Source organism: Protomyctophum parallelum, assembly GCF_964188405.1.
Source record: "Protomyctophum parallelum genome assembly, chromosome: 3".
NCBI lineage: Eukaryota > Metazoa > Chordata > Actinopteri > Myctophiformes > Myctophidae > Protomyctophum > Protomyctophum parallelum.
The window spans coordinates 20,658,420-20,682,225 of record NC_139698.1 but is presented as its reverse complement, the minus strand read 5'-3'; the positions used below and the strand labels follow the sequence as shown (position 1 = coordinate 20,682,225).

General features: G+C 43.5%; 1 protein-coding gene across 1 annotated transcript; it reads right to left on the bottom strand.

Moving 5' to 3' along the window:
• Positions 1-427: 427 nt before the first annotated feature.
• Positions 428-23,481, bottom strand: LOC310855377 (uncharacterized protein). The gene is made up of 5 exons (XM_083760353.1): positions 23,188-23,481; positions 4,418-4,565; positions 3,441-3,652; positions 2,687-2,954; positions 428-1,970 (listed from the first exon to the last, which is right to left on the bottom strand). The coding sequence occupies exons 1-5, from the start codon at positions 23,245-23,247 to the stop codon at positions 1,807-1,809; spliced, it is 852 nt and encodes a 283-aa protein (XP_083616479.1). The 5' UTR covers positions 23,248-23,481; the 3' UTR covers positions 428-1,806.
• Between the last annotated feature and the right edge of the window lie 325 nt (positions 23,482-23,806).

Sequence of the window (23,806 nt, the reverse complement as noted above, 5' to 3'; positions counted from 1 at the left end):
AGTTAAAGAGTGTATTTGGTTACCAACTCTCCATCATTTAGCTGGGGGGGGGGGGGGGGGGGGACCACTTGGAACCTCCTCAAGGACCACTGGTGGTCCCCGGACCACTGGTTGAAAACCACTGCTTTAAACGCAGCCAATGAGAATTCACCCTTTGTCAAGTCCCGCCCGTGGTTGTGCCCCTCTTCGCACCCATTGGTTGCAGTTTTCGTGGTTGGACAAAAAAATCCTCTCTCTCCGTCCACTACCGTTGAAATAACATGTTCTTCAGTTGCTTCATATTGATATTCTGTGCACTTACATCACAGGTGCAGCATGGTGACTCAGCATATCATGCATATCAAGCTTTAGCAAATTCAACATAAACAAGGTGGAACAAGGCCTGCTGGTTAATCAGTCAGGGACCAATCAGAAGGCTGACAAGGGGTGAATTACTTTGGATGGACCACACATTTACTCAGACCACTAATTTAGGATAGATTGACAGACCATTTCAATGGATACAAATCGTATCAATAAAATATGAAATGAAATAATACAGTTTCTTCCGAGTAAGGAAAATAACAAAATGCATTGAGGAAATGCCTATAAACATATCTTTTTGAATACTATAAAACACTATTGGAAAGTCATTCTGCAAAAAAAAAAAAAAAAAAAAGATACAACAAAATGTTCCTTACGAATACGTACCGGTATATAAACACAGTCTGTCAGCATAGAAAACAACAGAACACATGACAAAATATGACTTTTTCTAAATATTTAAACATGAAATGTAATAAGGCAAGCTAACAAAAACAACAGACAGTTTGACCTCAAATACATGGGGAAAGAAATATATATATATGAACTATTTTAACCACTTAAACCCTATATTATTCAGTTGGCCAGTCCTAGTCCCTCCCCCCCCCCCCCCCTTCTCTACACCAAATAGCTGATCTACAAGCTCACAACACGTATGTGCTGTAGATCTTCCATCTTTTGCAGAATGGGGTACGTTTAGGGTTCATGTGGTTAAACTACGGAGCTCCCTTTGTCTGATAACAATCTCTTATCGTACCTTTTGTGTTAAAGCTCTTCCACGTGTCCGTCTCTCTCTTTGGTAAAGTTTCGGCCGGCGCCTTCCGCCACGGGGCTGTTTTTGACCCGCCCGGCGTCCAGCGCTGTCACACAGGACCCTATTTTGTCTGGAATGTGGAACCAGGCCCAGCCCAGCACAACACAACACAACACGGCACGGCACAGCCCAGCCCAGCACAGCTCAGCTTTGGTGCCATGGTAAACACAATGTTCTCAATATACCCTTTTAAAGAAACAGTGGGGGAAAACATTTGAAAATCAGGCGGGATAAGTAATGAGAGTTTTTTTGGTGTTTTTTTTTGTTTTTGTTTTTTTTGCACGTCGACAACTGAGCCGCGTAATGTCATTGGCACTGGAGAGACGTGGAGTCGAGATGATCCCTTTTGTCTGTGTGGTTGTTTGTAGAATAGATTGGTTACACAGAGATCTGGAGTTTCTCAACTTTAGATTATTTTTGTTGTTTTTCTTCATTGTAAAAAGCATGACTGTGGCTTTGGTTTTGTTGTGTTCCTCCTTCTCCTTCGCAAAGACGGAGGAGACGAGAGGAGGGGAGGGGGGGAAGATCAAAGTGGAAAGGAGAGAACGAGAAGAGAAGGGGGGGTGAGGTTTTTTGGCTTCTAAATGAGAAGAGAGTCATCTTCAGATGTAAAAAAAAAGGTCCTGAGAAGAACGGAGAGGAGTCAGTACGTCGCCCGTTTTTTTTTTTTAACTAACTAACTAAACTGTTCAGGCGTAGAACTCCTTGGTGGGAGCCTTCTGATAGGCTGTGGGGGGCACTTTGGTCACGCCCAGGTCGTAGCTGCCCTCGTCCTTCTTCTTCATCCGGTAGGCGAGGAGGAGGAAGAGGCAGAGCGCGCAGAGGAAGGCCACCACGCCGCACGCTATGATCGCTGGAAACACAAGACAACATAACAGTGTTAAAACACAATGGCTGCCAAACTGCCAAATGAGTTACCCCAGTTTCGTTTTATTGGCGCTGGATCACCATTCTTTTTTACGGGGTTCCCGGGACACCACGCGACACGTCATGCATTCCTATGGGATGATGGAATACTACCGTCTGTGTCTTTCAAATGGATAATTCTAGTTTTTTTAAGGGCACCTGGGTGTGTGGAACGCAGCGACGCTAGAATGATATTCTTTTTAATTGGTGGAAAAACGATCTGAATTTGCAGCGAGACTAAACCTTTTAAGTATACTTTGTTGTACGACGGTTTTTATACAAGAAATAGACAAATAGCACCGTGAATAGATGATCGGTCATGTTTGAGATGCGTTGAGCCTGTAGAGCAGCTGGAAGATTTTTGAAAAAGGTTTGAAACTTTGTTTTTGTTTTGTTGTTTTTTGTTGTTTTTCAATTGAAACAATAAAAATCCAATTTTGAAATAAGAAATGTGATATTTTCTATTGTAAAGTAAAAAAAGAAAAAAAGCTGTCTTAGTCAAGTTAAAGTTTCTGGGTTTTTGTTTTGCTGTTGCTGGATGAAAGCATTTGAAAGTTTTTTTAGCATTTTGGACTTTTAGCACTAAAAGACGGACGTGCGACATCGTTTGTCTTTGAAGGTAAAAAGAAAAAAAAAAAAAAAAAACCATCATGTGACTTTTACCTGCCAGGACTTCAGTCCTCTCCCATAGGCTCTCCGACGTCACGCCTTCCTCCGGAGTTTCCAGGTCCAGCGTTCGGCCGCCCGCACCTCCTTCCAGCTGCACTCCGCCATCTTCTTTGGTCAGCACGAGCACGCCTTCCCCTCCGGCCTCTGGGCTCGGAACCGTCTCACTGGGAGGAGGAGGAGGAGGCGGGCTGGCAGAGGTGGGACTGGTGGCAGCGGCTCCATCGGACCAGTCCGCCGTGGGCTCCCCTGCTGCCGGTACCACCTGGCGCAGAGCCAAGAGAAACAGAGATATGACGAGCTGGACTAGGGAGGATAATCGATTAATCGGTGTTAAGAAATCGGTTAAACTCAACAGTTCATAACTAATTGTAATTACAGAGGAACGCACATACAAAGATGCCATCGCCTGGCCCTGTATCGTCAATGGTGTACAGCAAATAACAACCGTCTGCTTGTCTATATAGGCAGCCACACTAATTACTGAATGTCAAGTCTCGAGGATTTCTTCAGAATATGACACTTACTGAATTTACTACATTATGAATACACTAGTGGTTCTCAAATGTTTTATTTTCAAATGGAGCTAAATGGATTTGGCTTTTTTTTTTGGGATCTCGACCTGAAAAGTTTGGGAACCACTGCCCGGCATGCTGTATACAACCGGTAGTTAATGCAGCAAACTGTCTCAAGGGTTGCACAGGGAAAGGTCCTTATTAAGACTCGTGTCTCTGGTGTTTTTATGGTTTACCTCCGAGTCTTCCTCCTTCTCTGGAAATACATCCGATGACGTCACGGAGTCCTCCGCTGCGGTCGGAGCCAGAGGATCCCGGCGGTCCTCCTCGGCCGTCGTGGTTGGTGGGTTTGGAGGAGTGCTCTGTGTCGCGCCGGGGCGGGCGGGCGTCACCTCAAAGATGTCGAACAGGACCTTCGGGTCTGTCAGCGTTGTTACGTCATGGTGGACTGAGGGGAGGAAGGAAGAGCCAAAAATCAGGATCCTAGGCTTCCAATGTCAACCATCAAACCATTGTCACCTCAAAATGACTGGGGGGAGGGGGACAGCTAATCTACAAGTTGAAAACGTGCTGCAATGTGGCGTGTTGAGAGCTTGTAGATCAGCAATCTTCCGTTTGTGTTGTTCGACTAATTATACAGGGTTTAAGTAGCCTGGGCTCCACCTATGCTTTCTATGGCATAGGCAGCTCCTGGCAGGATCCGCCGGGAGAATCTAGACACAGCTGCGCGGCATGAGACTAATTAATTAGAGTGACAGAGAGAGAGGAGTTTGTGAGTGTACGGGTGTGCGTGCGTGTGTGCGTCAACTTAGCAAAGGTGCAGACGATCAGAAATCAGCAGAGAGTGATCGACCCTTGCGCTACTCTATGCCGAATTGAAGTGGACTCGGTCCCAGACATTTTTTTCCTCCCTGGAAAAAAAAACGTCTGGGTTTCCGAGGCTAGGGTTTAAGAAGTGGTTATGGGAAAATCAGTAATGAGAATATACATACTGAGAATATTACTCTAAGCATCTATAGGTTTGTGTATGCATCTATGGAAAAGCGTTTGATTAATAAATCATATACTGTACACACACACACACACACATCTTATCTATACAGTATATAATTATATATGCATATAACTCTGGATTGTGTTATTTATTCAAGGGACAGATCATCCCTGTGTTAAAATAATAATAATAATAATAATAATAAATTAAATAAATTACAGAAATCCCCGGAGAAATCCCCGGACCCCGACGCGTCGTCGTCATCGTCGCCTTCGTCGTCCACGGGGAGGTCCCCCGACGGATGTCCCTCCAGGTACAGGTCGTCTGCCTGGGACGAGGGGGCGGGCGACTGGGACGACACCAGGAGCTGGAGAGAGAGAGAGGTCAACGGACAAACACATTAATGTACGGGTGAAGTCACATCGAGTTCTAAAACTGTAGGGTCTGGATTCGGAAACCAGAGGAATCGTAGAAACCGGCTTCTTTCTTTAGCAAGAAAGATGTATTGCTATTTTTGTTGTCTTCTTTTGTGATGGAACCGGGGAGTGTGGGGTATATGTGGGGTTGTTTGTCTAACAAAATTGAAAATCCTATAAATAAAGTTATAAAAAAAAAGAAGAATGTATTGGCGCTGCACTGCGGCGACGTGGGCATAAGGGCTACGCTTGCATGCGGGCCCTTTGTCCAAGACAAATGTCTTCCTCGGGAGACAAATAATAAAGAACCTTGAACATTGAGTAACCAATTCCAGAACGGTCTTTCTTTATCACACTGAGAGCTGGTATGTGGACTTTACGTCTGTTAAACAATTTACCATACCGGTGGTTATTGAACTTTTACATTTCAGAGTTACAGACCTGTAAGGGTCCATTTGTACACTCTCTCAGACCACTTTTTACACTGGTTGGTTCCCAATGGGAACCGGTTCAGTTATTTTTGGTTCTTTATAGTCCATGAGCCAGAGCTCCAAAATTGGAACGTTAATTGTGAATTGAGTGGACAAAAAAAACATACCTATATAAAATTGTTATCACCATGAAACTTCCTCAGTTGATTACTTACACGATTTATTGTATTACTCATTTTATTTGTGTATATGCAAATGAGGCATTAGATAGGAAAATATTAAATAAATTGAAAATATGAAAAAGCTACTACTGTGGAAGGGTTATCATTAATTTAGTAATATTGATCCTATAAACAATTTAATATTAAGTATAGTTTTGCACACTCAATTCATAATGAACCCATTTTGGGCGGGAACCAAAATTATGTTATAATTTAGCTATTGAAAAATAGCAGATCTACAAGCTCATAGCGCGCCACCGAGTGGCGCGCTACGAGCTTGTAGGTCTGCTATTTTAGAAAATTCGTTAAAATGTGGCGCAAATCACTGAATATATATTTCAGAGCGAACATTTTTAACTAAAATATTTGCTTCTGGGGGGTCCCTGGAACTACATATTTTGAGATGGGGGTCCGTGGCCCAATAGAGATAATTCTGGGGGTCCTCGACATGAAAAAGGTTGAGCACCACTGACATAGAAACATAGGTTTTTCAGAAAAAAAGCTTTTTTTTTTAATCGACCAAAATGGGTTAACGTTCCACTTTTGGAGCTCTGGCTTACATCTCCCTTACATGTTTCCAGAAACATGTAAGGGAAGTGCGTTTGTCCCTTCTCTAAATAAAAGCACCCTGGCCAACGCTCCACACATCCTAGACTCTTTCCCTTCTCCCTCTTGGCTCCCGAGCGGTGTCGTCGTGTGCAATAAACTCAACTTTTTTAAGTGGCAGTCAGAAGAAACTGCAGACTCACTCCCCGTTTTTCCACCGCACTTTGAAAACCCACCTATTTAGACTCCACTCTAGCACTCCTCTCTCTCCTTGTGTCATCTGATAGATGCTATGCTACTAGCTACAGGGCATTAAGCAACTAGTCGACTATTCAACTAGTGGACTAGTAAATCCACTAGTCGACCTTGTTGGTACTAGTTGACTAGTTGAAGAAAAAACTAGTAGGCCTCAAGATCAGGTAGATTTTATAGTCACCAATGTACACAGTTTTTAAATGTATAAATATTAAATATATAATATTTATATAATATAATATATATATAAAAATAGTAGTAGTAGTTTAACAACTAGTCGACTAGTAAACTAGGCAATTAGTCAACTAGTAAAAATGACTAGAAGTGAATGCCCTACGTAGACACATATCACCTTGAATGTAATGACACTTTTTGGATCAGAAGTGGAATCGGAGGCTTAGGAGCTGGGTTTGAAATGCTCAAAAAAGGTATAAAGCTTTGAAAAGCGGAAACACTCTCCTCCGCATCTCTCTGTCTCTCTCTCTCTATTAGAGCTTTAGAACTCTCTCTCTCCTTCTCTACTGTCTAGCGTCTAACAGTGCTGCACGATTATCACACAATTCACATTTTTTCCAATGAAAGTATTTAGTTATTTATATAAAAAAATACAACAACAACAAACAAAAACATTAGAGTATCTCAAATGAATTGGACAGCCAACTAGTGCTTGCACGATTCTTCACAAAATGAGATTGCATACTGTAGGTGTCTGAATCTAAGATCTCAATCTTTTTGTGATTCATTGTGCAGCACTAGCGTCTAATAAGACAGATGTTCCTCCAAAGAAAATCTTAAAAAGGAGTCGGAGAGAGAGAGGGTGTGTGTGTGTGTGTGTGTGTGCGCGTGCATGTTACAGCCTGTATTCACTACTCCCATTTAGGCCTATGACTGTAAATGGAGTGTGCATTGATTCTTTCATGTTGATTTATTTTTAAGAGCTATGACAGTCATTTTGTGAAGCTAAGCAGAGACAGGGAGGATGTCTGATGGACACACACACACACACACACACACACACACACACACACACACACACACACACACACACACACACACACACACAATCGCAGGGGTTCTCAAAGTTTTTGGCTGGGGGGGGACCCCTGAAAATGCTTTGGCCATGTCTCTTACTTTTCAGGCAAGTAGGAATGAGTGGAGTGGAAAAAGTGGAAAAAGACCTGCACTTGTACAAGTACAGCCTCTGAGACCTTAAGTGGGTCAACCCCTGTATCTGTATTTTTGAATAGCCAACTGCACACTGTGTATTTTCTTATTTAATGAAGCAACGAAGGTCCGGAGGGACCGGAAAACGTTGCTTCATTAAATAAGAAAATACTACATGTACCAAGCAAATAACACAGTGTGCGCGGGGGTGTATACCTTATTGCTTTCATTGATGTCCACTGGTCTATACGCACCTGCAGTGCATACGCCTGATTTCTAGGTGTGCGAACTGCGAAGGTTTTCTCCCACAGTGAATTAGCCAATGCTAAAAATGACACAGAAGCTCGTAGAGTTAAAAAAAAAAAGGAAAGTAAACAAATAAATACATAAAAAAATGGATTGACACGGTTAAGGGGAAGGAAGGGACAGCTGAGCTCGGACATTATTGATGAGGGAGAAAGTGAAGCGTGTGAAATGAAATCCAGAGCGGAGACGGAGACGAGGAAAGCTGCAGATGTTTACTGTAAGACTCAATGCAGCCCATTGAGACCTCAGGTATGTCTGGTATGAGGAGCACGCTGCTATTAACACAGGTGCAGAGAGCAGGGGGGAGGGGAGGGGGGACGAGGGGACGGGCAAAGCGTCTGAGCTGTCGGCGGGGCCAAAAACCTTGTATGTGCAAAAACTGAAACGGAAACAAGAATCTAGTCTATAATGCAGTGGTTTTCAACCTTTTTCCATTATGAAGGTCCATTCATTATTCGGCATTCGAGCCACACGGACCACCGTTATTGATGAGATCTATAGCCTCTCTCAGACCCAAAAACGTATACTATTTTGTCGCCGTCGGATACGATTTTGTCCACGATTCCATGCTGTGTATTGATGCGGCAGAGATACTGTAACAGGCAAACGTGTTACGATCAAAAATAACAACTCTTCTACATTCTCTAATTGTGTAGACTTCTTGTAAATTAAGCAATGCAGATGTTTAGCAATAATGTACTCTCTTGAGAGTGTAGGAGAAAGAAGGGACACCCGCACACCGCCACTTGCTAGGTTCAAGGAGCATTTTTTTTTTTTAAAGAAAGCAACGTTTCGGTCTTGCGACCTTCAGAATGGGACTCTTGAGTGTGAAATTAAACCAAATGGACCCGTAAGGAACCCCCTCAAGGACCAGTGGTTAAAAAAACAACATGTTTTTGCGCCACGGAACACCCAGAAGAGAAGATCTACGGGAAAAGAATAGCCGTTATACGTGACAGAAAGAGACGCACATGTGAGCTTGTGGATCTGCAATCTTTGAATAGCCAAAGTATAAATGTCTTCCAATGGATCCAATGTTTAGTTATTATTTAGTAACAAGCTCTTGTCAGCACTTTTCATTGGTTCACTATTAACAGAATTAACTACGTTTACTTTTACAATTATGTAAAAATAAAAATAAAAACACCTAAAAAAGGGGAAAGAATGCTGATGTACATTATTGTACAGTACAAGCTCGCTACGTGTTGCAAGCTTGTAGATCGGCTACTTTTGCTACTTTTGACTGACACAGTAGTAGGATGAAGTAGTAGGAAAACATAAAAAGTTGAAATAATATGCAGATACATGGTTTGAGAGAGAGAGAGAGAGACTGCTCCAATAACACAGGTGTTCAGAAGGAAAGAGTGGGGATGTTCGTGCGCGTCTTTCCTGTAACACATTAACCCATTCTGACCTGAGATCAGATTCTAAAAAAAATTCTTCTACATCCTGACAGTTTTCCATTGTGACCCGAGATCAGATTCTAAAAATGTCTTCTACGTCAGTCGCGATCTGCTATTTTTCAATAGCTAAAGCATAGCATAATGCTAACACCAAAAGGGGTTAAATGTCCATTACGTCAAGTACCGAGTGAAGATCCATTCAGTGGAAGCATGGCTTTGCAATCGGTTCATCATAGGAATGATATTAACTTCACCACATTAACTCTGGCATTCCTATTCCGGGGGGGGGGGGGATATGTTAACTATCGATGTTATCTATCTAAGTAAAGTATAATAATATTCATGCGAAAACACTGGCTCTAGAGATTTTACACCTTCCCTTAATTAAAGCAAGAACTACAGTATGCAACATTCCTCTAATAGGCCTATGCCATGTTTGAACCCGGTTGAGATAATTACCAGATGATCAATTGTTTTTTTTTTATGGCTTTCTCCTTTATTGTCTCCACCAGCCGAAGGCATGGGGGAGAGTATGTTTTGCACTCCGTCCGTCCGTGTGTCCGTCCGTCCGTGTGTCCGTCCGTCCGTGAGCAGCCAATCTCGGCCACCGTTAACCCGATCGATGCCAAATTTTGCACACACACTCCCTGGATGCCAACCATGAACCTCTGCCCCAAACTTTCCAGAACGGCGTGTTATAGCGCCACCAGGAGGCCGCTTTGTGCAAAACAAGTTTTTGCACAGTACACCTACAGATTGTGTCCAAACATCACGCAAATTGGTACACAGTCTCTCTAGAGCCATTCAACCAAACCGGTCTTTCAGATTTCTTTCTTTCAGATCTTAACCAATCAGGACTCCATCCTGATTGGTTAAGATTGGCTTCCAAAATTCACAGGAGTGCTCAGTTTCAAACAAAATGCTGCAAATCATGAACACATCGCGTGATTTCCGTGAAATTGTGCACCCACATTCCCACTAGGCCGAGGACGAAATGCCACATGAACAATTTCAACTCAGCCTCAAGGTGGCGCTATAACTGGCCCAAAAGTGTTTTTACCTCTAACTGCACGGATCTGTGGATAACTTTGTATGCCAACTCCCTAGAGGCCAAGGAAAAACCTTTGCCTGGAATTTTTCACATCTGCTCTTTATAGCGCCACCAGGAGGCCGACATATGTAAAACACATTTTCTATTATTACTCCTTCACATTTTATCCAAATTTCACGCAAATCGGTACACATGATCTCCATAGTCATGTGATCAAGACAGGTTTGTTTGATTTCTCATATTCCATCCTGATTGGCCACGATTGGCTCCTACAGTTTTCAGGAGTAGCAAATGGCCACAACTCCTCAACGCAGCGTCCGATTGCGATGAAACTGTGCACGCATATTCCCACTAGGCTGAGGAAGAATCCTGGTGGAGACCTGTGCCGATTGGCACTTTATCTAGTTTAATATGTTTTTATGGAGGGACAGACAGTAGGCTGACAGGAAATGGGGAGAGAGATGGGGGGGTGACATGCAGTAAAGGCCATCGTCGGGATCGGGAGTCGAACCCGCGGCACACACTGCCGGACTGGATTGCCAGCCAAGGTGCCTGGACCGCTGAGCCACGGCCCAGGCCTATACCAGCGCAGTTTTTACCATATAGAGTCGGCCTGCGTTCTCGGGAGATAAATCGATTTTTGACCGTGCCGGATCTCGTGTCTGGTTGAGACATGACCTTTGACACGATCGAAATGTCTCAACAGAAGAGCAGGGAATACAAAATACACCCCAATTGTATTATTTGTACCCCCCTTTTCTCCCCAATTTAGTCGTTATTATGACAATTGGTTCCTCCCCACACACATTTCCGTGTCGTCACTTGCTGTTGCATCCTAACCACCTGGCACAGGCTGGCAGTGAGGAGCCCCCACCGGGAGGACATAGGGCCTCTTCCACTCCTACTCCTCCCGCCCAACAGTCCCCGCAACACCTTTTAAATCCCATCTTGACTTTCATGATCTGTAAACAGTTTTTCCGCCCCAAATCAAATAAAAAATCCTCAGTCTTTGCAGCACAGTATACCCAGTAAATAAACCCCCCCTTGGATCTTGCAAAAACAGCAAATTGGTCAAATCAGCGCACCGTGTCCACCAGACAAGTGGAATAGTTTATGCTTGTTGTTAAAACTGTGCCCGTATGCCTTTTAAAACACTAAACACACCATCTAGTTAGTCTAAACACCACATAACAACCATATACACGTTCACCCCGCGTGTCAGAGATGAGTTGGCAGCCGTGAGCGCGTGCACACACACACACACACACACACCACACACACACACCACACGCACACCCCATGCACACGCTTCACGTGCACACAGACCACACGCACGCTCACACATACTTTTTCATTAATAGACTTGTGAGGACGTCAACATTTCAGGACAGCGTTTTTATGAATGACAATTTTTACCGTGGGGACGTTTGGTCCTCACAAGTATAGTAAAACACACACGCGCATGGCATGCACACACATCACACACACACACACCATAAATCATAAAGCAGTCTCTCTTGGCTGTGTGTGTGTGTCAGTGTGTGTGGCGTGCGTGTGTGCGTGTGTGTGTAAAAGTGCCAGGAGGGAAGACTGCAAGGAGGGAAGAGGAAAAGGGAAATAAATAAAAGTCAGACAGAAAAAGACGGGGCTGTGTCAATCTGACTGGAGATAAACACACCAGAGAATAACATACATATGCCCCTCTGCCCTGATCCGCTCTGCAACGTCACGCCACATGGGTACAGTTCGTTTGGAGAAACAAAATCTGATAACATTCTTACAAGCGTTCTTTTAAAAAGGCCTTTTCTGGATTACGTAAGAAGAGACTGTCGATATTTCACTCGTACGTGTAAGAAATAGCTCGACATCCGTCATCCACTACACTGCAATAGAAGGCGAGGTGGAAGTCATTGCTATACAATGAACAAAGTCTTTCTTTATTTTCTTTCTTTACCAATTTATTTCATCATCGAATGACCTTTTCAAATCAATGAATCGAATAACCAACAAGCACTTAAAAATGTATATATGGACAGTAAATGAATCATATGTCCCAAATTGTGACTTTTCAGGGTTGCAAATACAAACATGATAGACAACCTCAAGCTTGTGGATCTGCTATACTTTGGATGCTTTTGTGTGACGCGGTCGCAGTAGTATGATGAAGTTCATTTACGTAAAAATAAATTACCCACAAAAATTTTAATATGGATGGAGATAGAGTTTTATGTCCGGGGCAGCAACAATATGTTTATACTGTACACTGACTGTATATGTATACAGAGTGCTACGAGCTTGTAGATCTGCTATTTTTTTTTTAATTGTGAAAACGTGTCGCAAATTTGGAATATATATATTCTTTCAGAGCAAACGTTTTTAACTCAAATCTTTGCTTCTGCAGGGTCGGAGGCCAAATACATCTAATTTTTTGGGGTCCTTGACATTAAATAGTTTGAGAACGACTGACACAGAAACATGATGGTTTTTCAGAAAACCGTCAGGATTTAGAAAGCATTTGTAGAATCGTCCGCAGGTCTAAATGGGTTAAGGCCTATTATATATATATCACCATTCATCACACAGCGGTGTCATGCAAGAATAGTCATACGGTATGCGACACGAGTCATGTCGTCAGTCCGCTTGGTTTGAAATGAATCCTATTCCTAACACACTGATCCAGTAAGGCGTCCCTCTGCCGCCAGACTGTCACCACACACACACACACACACACACACACACACACACACACACACACACACACACACACACACACACACACACACACACACACACACACACACACACACACACACACACACACACACACACACACACACACACACACACACACACAAGCCTGGGAAGCTGCTGCAGCAGTAGCTGTAGGCTGACTGGGGCGGACACACGCCATAATGAGAAGGTTGCTTTGGTGGCGTACGTGATACGAATGGTTGGTTTTGGTTCGCCAGGAGCACTATGTGTTTCCCATCGCATATATACGGACAACAAGGCACCAACAATGACTCGACTCTTTAAGAAAAAGGTGCTGAATCTCACACCGCGCAATCTCACCGTGACAAGTTAGGGGCAATTTGTTGAACCGAGTTCCAGCGTTGATTTCGTTGACTAAAAACTATGACGATAAATGTTCGTCGACTACCTTTTTTTCCCCCACCACAGACGAACACCAAATATAAGGAAAACTATGCTATGATGACTACAACTATTACTCAATATAATATACTGACAGTTTCGTTAAATAATGTCAGGGAGGAAATTAGTGGAGAAGAGATCCAGTAGAACTATAGAAGACAAGTCTGAGCCACTGCCTGTCCTGAGTATTTCAGTCTCTCTCTCTCTCTCAGAGAGCTGTGCAGCTTTCAAGAGTTTAAGGGCATTCCACACATGCACACCCGTCTCTATTGTTAACTACAACCTCTCTGCAATAGACTCCACAGAACAGAGAAACCCATCAACCTCCTGGCTAAGAAACTGCACTACTACACAGAGACTTATATATTAAAATCAAATCCCATCAAAAGCCAGGATTAACGATCAGAATTCAATTCAACCATCACATCCTGCATTTAAACAGTGCTTTAATAGTGCTTGCACTTTAAACTCTATACTAAGATTACCAGCGCTCCCAAAGGGTTTAAACTTGGCCCTGGTCGCCTACTTTCCCCCCCCCCGTCTAGAGAGACCATATATCTCTTCACTGAATCTACTTGTACTGATCTACAGTACAAGCTCACAGCACGATGCGAGCTTGTATCGGCAATTTCTGCTGAACGTTTGCACCAGAATACGACGACGCTATAGAGCGTCGCAGTCCCTCCCCCTTTCAGAACGACGAGTGGCCCAGGAAATGAATCCCAATGCATTTTTCCCCATAGGCATTTCAAAACGTATTTATTTAAAGACCTTTTAAGCGTCGTACGAAGCCAACTCTTGTCGTGACAAATCATGACAACTCACACAATATTTTGGACCAAACAAATAATTACAAAGAAGAAAAACAACAACAAAAGTGTTGTAACCTGCCGTTTTTTTCTACTTTCTAATTCTTTGTGTGGCCCGGAAAATTGTGTGTGTTGTCATGATTTGTCAAGACAAGAGATGGCTTCGTACAACGCTTAAAAGGTCTTTAAATAAATAAATAAATACAGTATGTTTTGAAATGCCTATGGGGAAAAATGCATTGGGATTAATTTCCTGGGCCACTCGTTGTTCTGAAAGGGGGACGGACTGCGACGCTCTATAGGCTTCATGTGGTGATGCGGCTTCCATTCACGCAGACGGTGAAGGAGACCTGCGACCTGCACGATGGAATCGGTTTAAGGGGTTCAACAACGTGAAGCCGGGCCAGCCGGCGATGGAACCGGGAGGTGCGATCATCCTCCAGTCCAGTCAGTCCAACCCCGGAACACAAGGATTTAAGACGGAAGGCAGCTGCGGTCACGGACTGAACGACCCATTAAACAAGGCATGAACTGTGAATCCTGTGTTACCCGGCTAGCCCCTTATGACCTTGTGGACTGAAGGCCCATTCATACTCACAGTTTTTTAAGGTGATAAGGTGACCGCACGAAAACGACAACATGACGTCACACGGCGCGGCGATAAGCCACTCGCCGCTCAGCCCCAACAACACATCTCTCTTGTTTTACTTTATCACCTAAAAATGTGTGTGAATGAATGGGCCTTTACAGTGTTTTAGACTTACTAAGGTCCACACACACATACGCACACACGCACACACACATGTGCACACACGCACACGTTGCGTAAGAGCTCTAACAACTGTCATCATCAAGCACACACTAAGTGAACAGCTGTACGTACATGTGTGTGTGTGTGTGTGTGTGTGTGTGTGTGTGTGTGTGTGTGTGTGTTTGTGTGTGCGTGCGTGTGATTAGGATCCTATAGCACTTCCCAGACGTCCTCACAACGATACAATGAGGAGGACAGTCCTGGAATGTTTGCTTTGACTCACTTTACCAACGGACTACAGTATAGTAGAGGTGTGGGGTAAAGGGTGGATGCTGGGGTTAGGGCAGGGTGTGGTGCATGGGGTCTACATTCAAGGTGGTGCTTGTTATGGGGGTTAAGTTGGGGTTTGGAGAAAGACATTCAAAGAATGTATATGGATGGAAGTCACCTTGTGAGCACAAGATTCTGCAGAGAGTGTGTGTGTGTGCGTGCGTGTGTCTGCGCACACGCGCAATCGCACATGGACACAGAATTATTGACAACATGTTTGACCAATACATGATGACTGAACCGGTTACAGACTGACAGTTAATGATTTCTTTTTTTGAGTGGTGCAACCACTCCAAGGAATGTCTGTGTCAACCGTGTGTTCATGTTTGTTTGTTTGTGTGTGACTATGAGCACCAGTACCACAGAGTACCAAAAGTGGTACTGTTGTGCCAGAAACAGAGAGAGCTCTCTCTCTCCTCCCTCTCCCTCTCCTAGTATCGACTGACCGGCTAAAATGAAAACAATCATTCAAGGGCTAGCTTGTGACATTTCCTAAGGCGGTGGTATGTATGTACTGTATATATGTATGTATGTACTGTGTATGTATGCGTACGTGCTCCCCGCCGCGTCACCTCCTCAGCGCACCAGAAGATGAAATGGAAGCTCGGTTTTTACTGTCCCACCACAGCAGAGACCTGTCTGGACAGGCCTGCCCTCCACCCTGCAGCCCAGCACTGTTTACTTACACATCTTGCAGTTTCACATGGATTGGACACACACACACACACACACACACACACACACACACACACACACACACACACACACACACACGTTTGAGTTACTATATTTGTGAGGACAATCCAATATTCTACTACGACTGTGATTTTACACACACACACCACTTTTTTAACCACTTAAACCCTATATTATACGAAGATGGTGTCACTCCTACTACAAGCTCACGATGCCTACAGTGACGTCATTGTGCCCCCCCCCCCTCCCCCCGACCCCCGGGGTCACGACCAGGTTATTAGTGTTTAAAATAGCAATACAGTCACAGTCACAATGGCGTCCGTCCAGACACGGTCTTAAATCAATCTTAACAGCTCACACCTGGTTGGTTTCACCATCACTGTCAACACACGACCTGTCCTGTATGAGTCACACACACACACACACACACACACACACACACACACACACACACACACACACACACACACACACACACACACACACACACACACACACACACACACACACACACGTAGTGGTGGAAAGTAACCAAGTACATTTACTTCAAGGGGAATACCACTCATCTTCAACATTGAACTATGTTGAACTATTGAAAAACAGCAGATCTACAAGCTCGTAGCGCGGCACAGAGTGCACTATACGAGCTTGTAGATCTGCTGTTTTTGAAAAATCGTGAAGATGTGATGGGCGCGCAAATCTATGAATATATGTTCTTTCAGAGTGAACCTTTTCAACTCAAATCTTTGCTACTGGGGGGGTCCCTGGAACTACATATTTTCAGATGGGGGTCGGTGGCCAATTACATCATTTTTTTTTGTCATAAAAACAAGGACCCCCCCATTCTGTTTAGCCTAGAACATGTGACCAGTGACATCATCACGCCGGTGTACTCTGCAGGCCAAAGAGTACACAGGGTGATTGATGATGTCACTGATCACATGATGACCTCAAGTTCCACACCTCCAGTTCTAGGCCAAACAGGAAGGGGGGAACTTTTGTATTATTTCCACACAATAACTCTAAAGGCGTTATATTAATGACATAGTTCAATGTTGAAAATGAGTGGGGCGCTAGCCCCTCCTATATACAGGTTTAATGTTTGTTTTTAGTTCAATGTTGGGTTTTAAAAACGCCATTGACAGTGAACACAGGTTGAATGTTTGTTTTTATTGACAATGAAGGGACATTTGACGTCATCTTGTCCCCACAACACAATTGACAACAAAGATAATTTAAATGTCTGTTTTACATCACCATTATATCACCTATTAAAATCAGTAATCAACACGAGTTAGACTCTATAGTATATTAGCGGCCCTCACTTCACACGGGTGCGATTTCTTTTTTTTTTTAAACTTTACTGGACTATTTCAGCTAGCTTTTACATCTACTCCATCATCTCCGTTCATATGGATAATAGAATGTGATTTTTAACCCATTCTGAACGGGAACCCATTTTGGTGTTAGCATCATGTTATGCTTTAGCTATTGAAAAATAGCAGACCTACAAGCTCATAGCGCGCCACCGAGTGGCGCGCTACGAGCTTGTAGGTCTGCTATTTTTGAAAAATCGAAGAACGACTGACATTTTTAGAATCTGATCTCGGGTCAGAATGGGTTAATCAGACCAGTGTGTGTCCAGTGGAAACCTCGTATGAATCTGATCTCAGGTCAGAACGGAACTGACTGACGTGTGTGTGTGTGTGTGACTGACGATGAGTCGCTGCTATGTCCATTTCTCGTCTGGCGGGGGGGGAGGGGGGGGGGGGTTGTCATTCCAGCTATACATGACGGAACACATTCCTGGTGACGTTGTTGACGTGTTGTGTTGTGTTGTGTTGTGCTGCCGATGTGGAAACTATAGTGCAGAGGAATGTGTTCTTCTTCTCACTGGCCGTGTAGGAGGAAGAGGAGACTCGTGACTCATACGGGACAGTCCTGTGTCGACGACAACGGTGATGGTGAAACCACCCCCCCCCCCCCCCCTCCCCCCAGTGTGTCAGCAGTGGTGGAAAAAAAGAAAACTACTCAGATGTTCTACTTAAGTTAACCCCATTTAGACCTTCTACAAAAAATGTCTTTCTAAATCCAAAAGGTTTTCTGAAACCTATGTTTCTAATTATATGTCAGGCTTATGAAATCTTATGAAATTGGCTGCCGACCTCCCATCTGAAACCATGTTGTTCCAGGGACCTTCCCAGATTTGAGTTAAAAAAACCGAAAGAAAGAATATATATTCAAAGATTTGCGCCACATTTGCACGATTTTTCAAAAAGTGTAATGGGTTCCTGTACTCAATGGGTTAAGTTAAAGGACAACTTTAGTTTTTTTTCAACCAAGGTTCATGTTTTAGGTTCTTTATATTAAAGAAAGTAAAAGATGAGTATTCATTGTTTTTCATTTGCTGCTTTCTTTCGTTTAGCTATTTTTGACAGGGGGCCGGGGCATTCGAACATGGTCCTAAATGTGTATTTCTTTTAATAAAACAATATGGTGATTTATTTTTGTATGATTTCCTATAGTCTTACTAGACCCCAAGAAATTATATCTGGCCACAAAGGATCACAGGATCTATTGAATATGACATATTAATAAAGAAATCGCTGAAACGAAAGAGACATCTTTCATGACGTCAACGTGGCGCGAAGCGCCGTGTTGTGAGCTTGTAGATCTGCTATTTTCACTAATTTAGGTTCCCGGGGGGAATGTCTAATTTCTCCTTTGGGGTCACGGGCGAAAGGGTTTGGGAAGCAGTCCGTTTTTAAAGTATCACAAAGTCAGCGGTTTTACTCTGAACACAGTTCAAATCAATGATACAGAGACTGACGTTGTCGGTGTGTGTTTATGTAACGTGTGATCTGCGTTGTGTTGTGGAATAATGAAGTTCCGGACGACTTCTTTTTGTTGACAGTTTTTAATCTGGTAAAATACACAGACGTATATGGTCAGCTTCTGTCTGTGTAACACACCCAATCCTCAGCACGTCATGGGCATGTCTCATGTTAGACTGACCCCATAATCAACGAACATACGAGAGATTTCAAGGCAATAACAACACAATGTACCTGGTAAAATACAGACGTATATGGTCAGCTTCTGTCTGTGTAACACACCCAATCCTCAGCACGTCTATAACAGAATTAGCAACGTGACCAAGAGCATGTTTTTTATAAACAGTTTACAGTTTAGTATGTCAAAAATAATTGATTATGTACAAAACAACTTCATGTTGGTACATTTAGCATGTTTAGAACAACTAATATTCATCACAGTATCACAGTAAACATACAGACTCTTGTTGAAAATATAGTGTGCTGAGGAACACATCTTACCATGGGCATGTCTCATGTTAGACTGACACCACTCTAAACGTGGACGCCAGTGTTATTCAATGGGTGCCGCCCACTAACCAATAAGAAATGTCCTTACTGATGGAGCAAGTGGAACCCACTAAACTCTGTTACATTTACACTCTCTGTAAACTCTCTCCAACCCGCACCCATCAACACATAAAAAGGTTAATACACTTATTCAGCTAGAACTGCAACAACTGCAATGTGTGGTCTCTGCGTACGTCATTCAAAAGTGACTCTGTGTGAACTCATTAAAACATCTTTCGTCACACTTTCGGTGGTCCCACGGCCAGCCACAGGTTGCGAAACGCTATGCTGTACGTTGATTTTTACACTTCTTTAACCACATACAGTAAGAGTAGACGCAAATCATCTGCAAGCAGATCTACGAGCTGAGATTTGGTCACGGTGTAGAAGGTAAAAAAGGGGAAGGAACCACCAAGTAAGTATTTAATATGGGGCTGCACAATAATGATTAAAATAAAGTATTAAGAAACAATTAGTAATTTCAGTCTAGGAAGAGACCATTTAAACTAAACAACATTAGTATCAGCAAATTCCCAGACGTTATGGACCACATTTATGCCAAATAAAAGAAACCACAGATGGTGAGCCACAGTGCTGTTCAATCGACAGTACATTTTACATTTTTACATAGTTACAGTAACAGTGTGAATGGTAAATGGTGCCTTTATCCAAAGCGCATACATTCACACATTCACACACACACACATTCACACACCGATGCCAGAGGAAACCATGCAAGGCACCAACCTGCTCATCGGCAGCAATTACGGCTTCAGACAGAGTCTTGCTCAAGGACACCGACACTAACACTACAGTAACTCTGGGGGAGTCCTGGGATCGAACTGGGAACCTTTGCGGTTCTCGGTTCCCACCCAGCCGATATACCCGGGGGCCACTCTAGTACCCCCTGAGCCACTGTTTCTGTGGTCTTCTTGGCCGTGCTGCTGGTTTTCTCACTCCACACACATCCCCCCCCAAGGGACGGCTCACGTTACACATCTCTACCATTCACAAACCTCCATGCTCCATAAATCACCAATAAAAGAGTCCATATTTCTGGAGTCTCTCTCTCTCGCTCCCTCTCTCTCAACCACTTAAAACCCTGTAGCGTTGAGCGGAGTCCCTCAGGGCTCTCTATACTAGTGTGCATTTTGATCCGTTTTATGTTATCGCAGGGACATCTTTCGCTGGAAATACCTGATCGATCCGCTATTGTTTTCTGCTAAGGTTTTCAACTTGTAAAGTGCTTAGGTGTCTCTCTCTCTCTGATTATCGTTCTCTCTCATTCCCCTTAACAATTCCCTGCTCAGACTTTTATAGTCTTATGAATCACCACGGAAACATATTTATGACAGCGTACAGAGCCCGTGCGGTGCTTTAGGCGCTGCGGCCGTGTCCAGGTGTTTTCTAACTTTCCACCAAACACTCGATAGAGAAACAAGACAGTTCATTTCAGAGAGACAGAAAAGAGACCAGAGAAATAAGACACTAAAAGACAGTCACTCTTTCTCTGCCCCCTCAATGATTGTATCTGTTGCATTTTGTTCGGAATTGTGATTATGGGATACACAAAAATATATATATATCCCAAATATATACATTAGTATAAATCTGTTCCAGCACGGGCTACTGTGTGGCAGTGGTTCTCGAAGTAGGGGGCCCGGACCGGGGGGCCCCCCTAGGGTCCATGGGAGACCCAGGCAAATCAGTTAATACAGCATCACAATCATTCTAACCAGTGACTGTATCCATTTATACATTGGCTATTAAAATAGTAAATAGCACAGTACAAGCTAGTTGAAAATGCTAGTTGAAAATTTATTTTATTTTATTTTTTTAACATAAATCTTCTCTTCGGGAGGTCCCAGGTAAAATGTTTTCAGAGAACCCCTGTTTGAGAACCCCTGCCGTGTGTGGTAATGCAAACTGCAAAGTCATACAGTATTTGACTTTGCAGGGCGGCGGTGGCTCAGGGGTAGAGTGGCGAACCCTGTGGGCTCCCCCAGAGTTAGTGTCGAAGTGCCCTTGAGCAAGACACTGAACCCCTAATTGCTCCTGATGTGCTGGTTGGTGCCTTCACTGCCTTGCATGGTTTCCGCCGCCATCGGTGTATGAATGAGTGTGTATGAATGGGTGAATGAAATGCACAATCTATGTAAAGCGCCTTTACATACAGTACATAAAGATGCTATAAGGAAGATGGATGCTATCCTGATGAACCCCTCCCGTCCCCTCTATAATAATAATAATAATGGATTCCATTTTTATAGCGCTTTTCCAAGTGCTCAAAGTGCTTTAAAATGGTCCATTCATTCATACATTGGGAGGTGAAGCTGTGAACAGTTCGACGCCAGCGTCCTCACTTCCCACATTCACACACCAACCAACGGTGGCAAGATAGCACCGACCGACTCATTGGAGGCAACGTGGGGTTCAGTGTCTTAGCCCAAGGACACGTCGACATGTGGACAGGAGGAGGAGGAGCCGGGATTCGAACCGCCGACCCATGGATCATTGGACGGCCTACTCTACCTCCTCCAGCCACAGCCGCCCCCAAATGATGAGCTAAGCAGGGATGAGGAGCACATTCAGCACGCACACGCACACGCACACGCACACACACAGGGTTCAAATTCAAAAACAGCAAGAGTGGCCACATCTTCAAGCTCAAATGTGGCACGATTAATTGAATATGAAGGACCCCAATGGAAAGAAGCCTATGGCTTCTTGGGTTGTTAATCCTCTTTAGCAGGCCTTGGATTGAACTGTACTTTGACTGTGCTTTATTTCTGCAAAGTATTCAATGACTCAAAACGAGCTTGCAGATCTGCTACTGCTTTTGTGTGACGCGGTGTTGTATGTTGTCAATTGTTGTGTACGGGGGGGGAAAGTGAAAATATGGAGACAAGGGGGTTCTGCCCGACAACAAGACGATAATTGTTTACTTTATAGTCCAGGAGCGGGGCTTGTGGGGTGGGAAATTTGGTATATAGTCTTTTTTATGGCCTAAAATATTGTCTATTAATGAATCAACTTGCTGACCGGCTGTCAACATTGAGCAACTTTTTTATAGGGGTTTATACGTGATCCTACCTACCATTAACATCCAAGGCAAAAATGTAAAATGTCATTATGCTTTAAGGAGCATGTGACATGTCAAACTAGGGGTTATTCACGATTCTGAATCCATTCCAGGCATTAGTTTTGCACAAAAAAACACTCCTTGGGCTAAAAACGGCCATAGCCTTCATCACAAATGTGATGAAATGTGATGAGGTCAGAACATTTTGAGCACATTTGGGCAAGTGGCAAGTGGTAGAATCACATATATATACCCCTATAAAACTAATTGCAGACAATACAGACAGCGACAGACGGTCAGCAAGTTGATTCATGACATGAATGTATAGATAGACAATAGTTTAGGCCAATAAAAAAAAAGACTATATACCAATTTTCCCACTTTAAACAAAAGAATCCTGTCGGCTGCCGGACAGGGGGGATCAGTAAAAGGTGAAGGTCTATCTATCTGCTATCCTGCCCTGGGTCGCAACCGTCGCAACTTGTCCCCCAGGCTATAGATACAGATTGATACCACTAATGAGGTTTTGGTTTCCCAGTCCTGCAGCGTAGATGAAAATCACAGATAAAAAGAGTTCTCTCTCTCTCTCTCTCTGGTTTGATGATGAATTGTGTTTGTTCTTCTGGAACACTGCTGGACTTTTTGTCCAAATTAAACATGATCCTTTTATACTTTATACCCTCAACTCATCAAGGAATAACGATTCCTATATGAAATGTAAACATCCAAAATAGCCAATTTAAGCCAAATATACCTATAAATCACAAAGTGTACAAACACTCCAAACGTGAAACATTCAGTAGCTTTTCGTGGACTGTAAAACATGATCGTGGAAAGCCTTTTTTCACAGACAGTACAAGAACATAATAATATTGTGCAGCAATAAAGTCAGTCAGCAACCATCAATGGCACGTCTAAAAACACAATTACGAAATATAGATGAGGGGGGGGGGGGGGACACAAGGAGCGTGGAAAAACAAATCACAACTTACTTTGTCACTGACAGACGCCGTGGCCAGTCCGAGCACGAAAACAATCCAAAGATCCATCATTATTTTTGCTTTCACCTCAAACTATTAAAGTACAACAATTCCCAGTTGTCAAATGTTACAACGTCGACGAATTTAAAGTGAGATGTGAAGAAGAAGAGACGGGGGTTGTTGAACTTCAATGTACAGATCCCGTACGTGGCTCTCAGTGCTATGGAGGATGACGTTCAGTAGAAGTGTGTGTGTGTTTTACAGACTGTCTCACAGTCTCACTCAGATGCTTTTCCGTTTCCACTGTTCCAACTTTTCTTTTCACACTGACTGACTGCAGCCTGGAATTAGGGAGCAGTGACGTCAGGCGACAACGTCATCGCGTCGGTTGCGTTCATCGAAGGAGGAGGCAGAGTAGAGGAGGCAGGCAGAGATGGAGGAGGAAAGGCCATACTTGGGCATGTTGTGGTTTTCTAATACAGAAAGAGCATGTAATGTAAATGCAGTGGTTCCCAAACTTTTTTCATGGCAAGGACCCCCAAATTGACACTAATTAGCCACGCGGACCCCCATTCGAAAATATATATGCCAGGGACCCCCCATAAGAGAAGATTCTCAACCCGTTTAATTT

What these genes read in the sequence shown, in the direction of transcription:
- LOC310855377 (XM_083760353.1), bottom strand. Translation starts at nt 23,247, where the DNA reads ATGATGGATCTTTGGATTGTTTTCGTGCTCGGACTGGCCACGGCGTCT. An exon ending in CGGCGTCTGTCAGTGACAAA is followed by an intron (nt 4,566 to 23,187) that starts GTAAGTTGTGAT and finishes CTCTCTCTCCAG; the next exon opens with CTCCTGGTGTCGTCCCAGTC. An exon ending in GGATTTCTCCGGGGATTTCT is followed by an intron (nt 3,653 to 4,417) that starts GTAATTTATTTA and finishes TCCTCCCCTCAG; the next exon opens with TCCACCATGACGTAACAACG.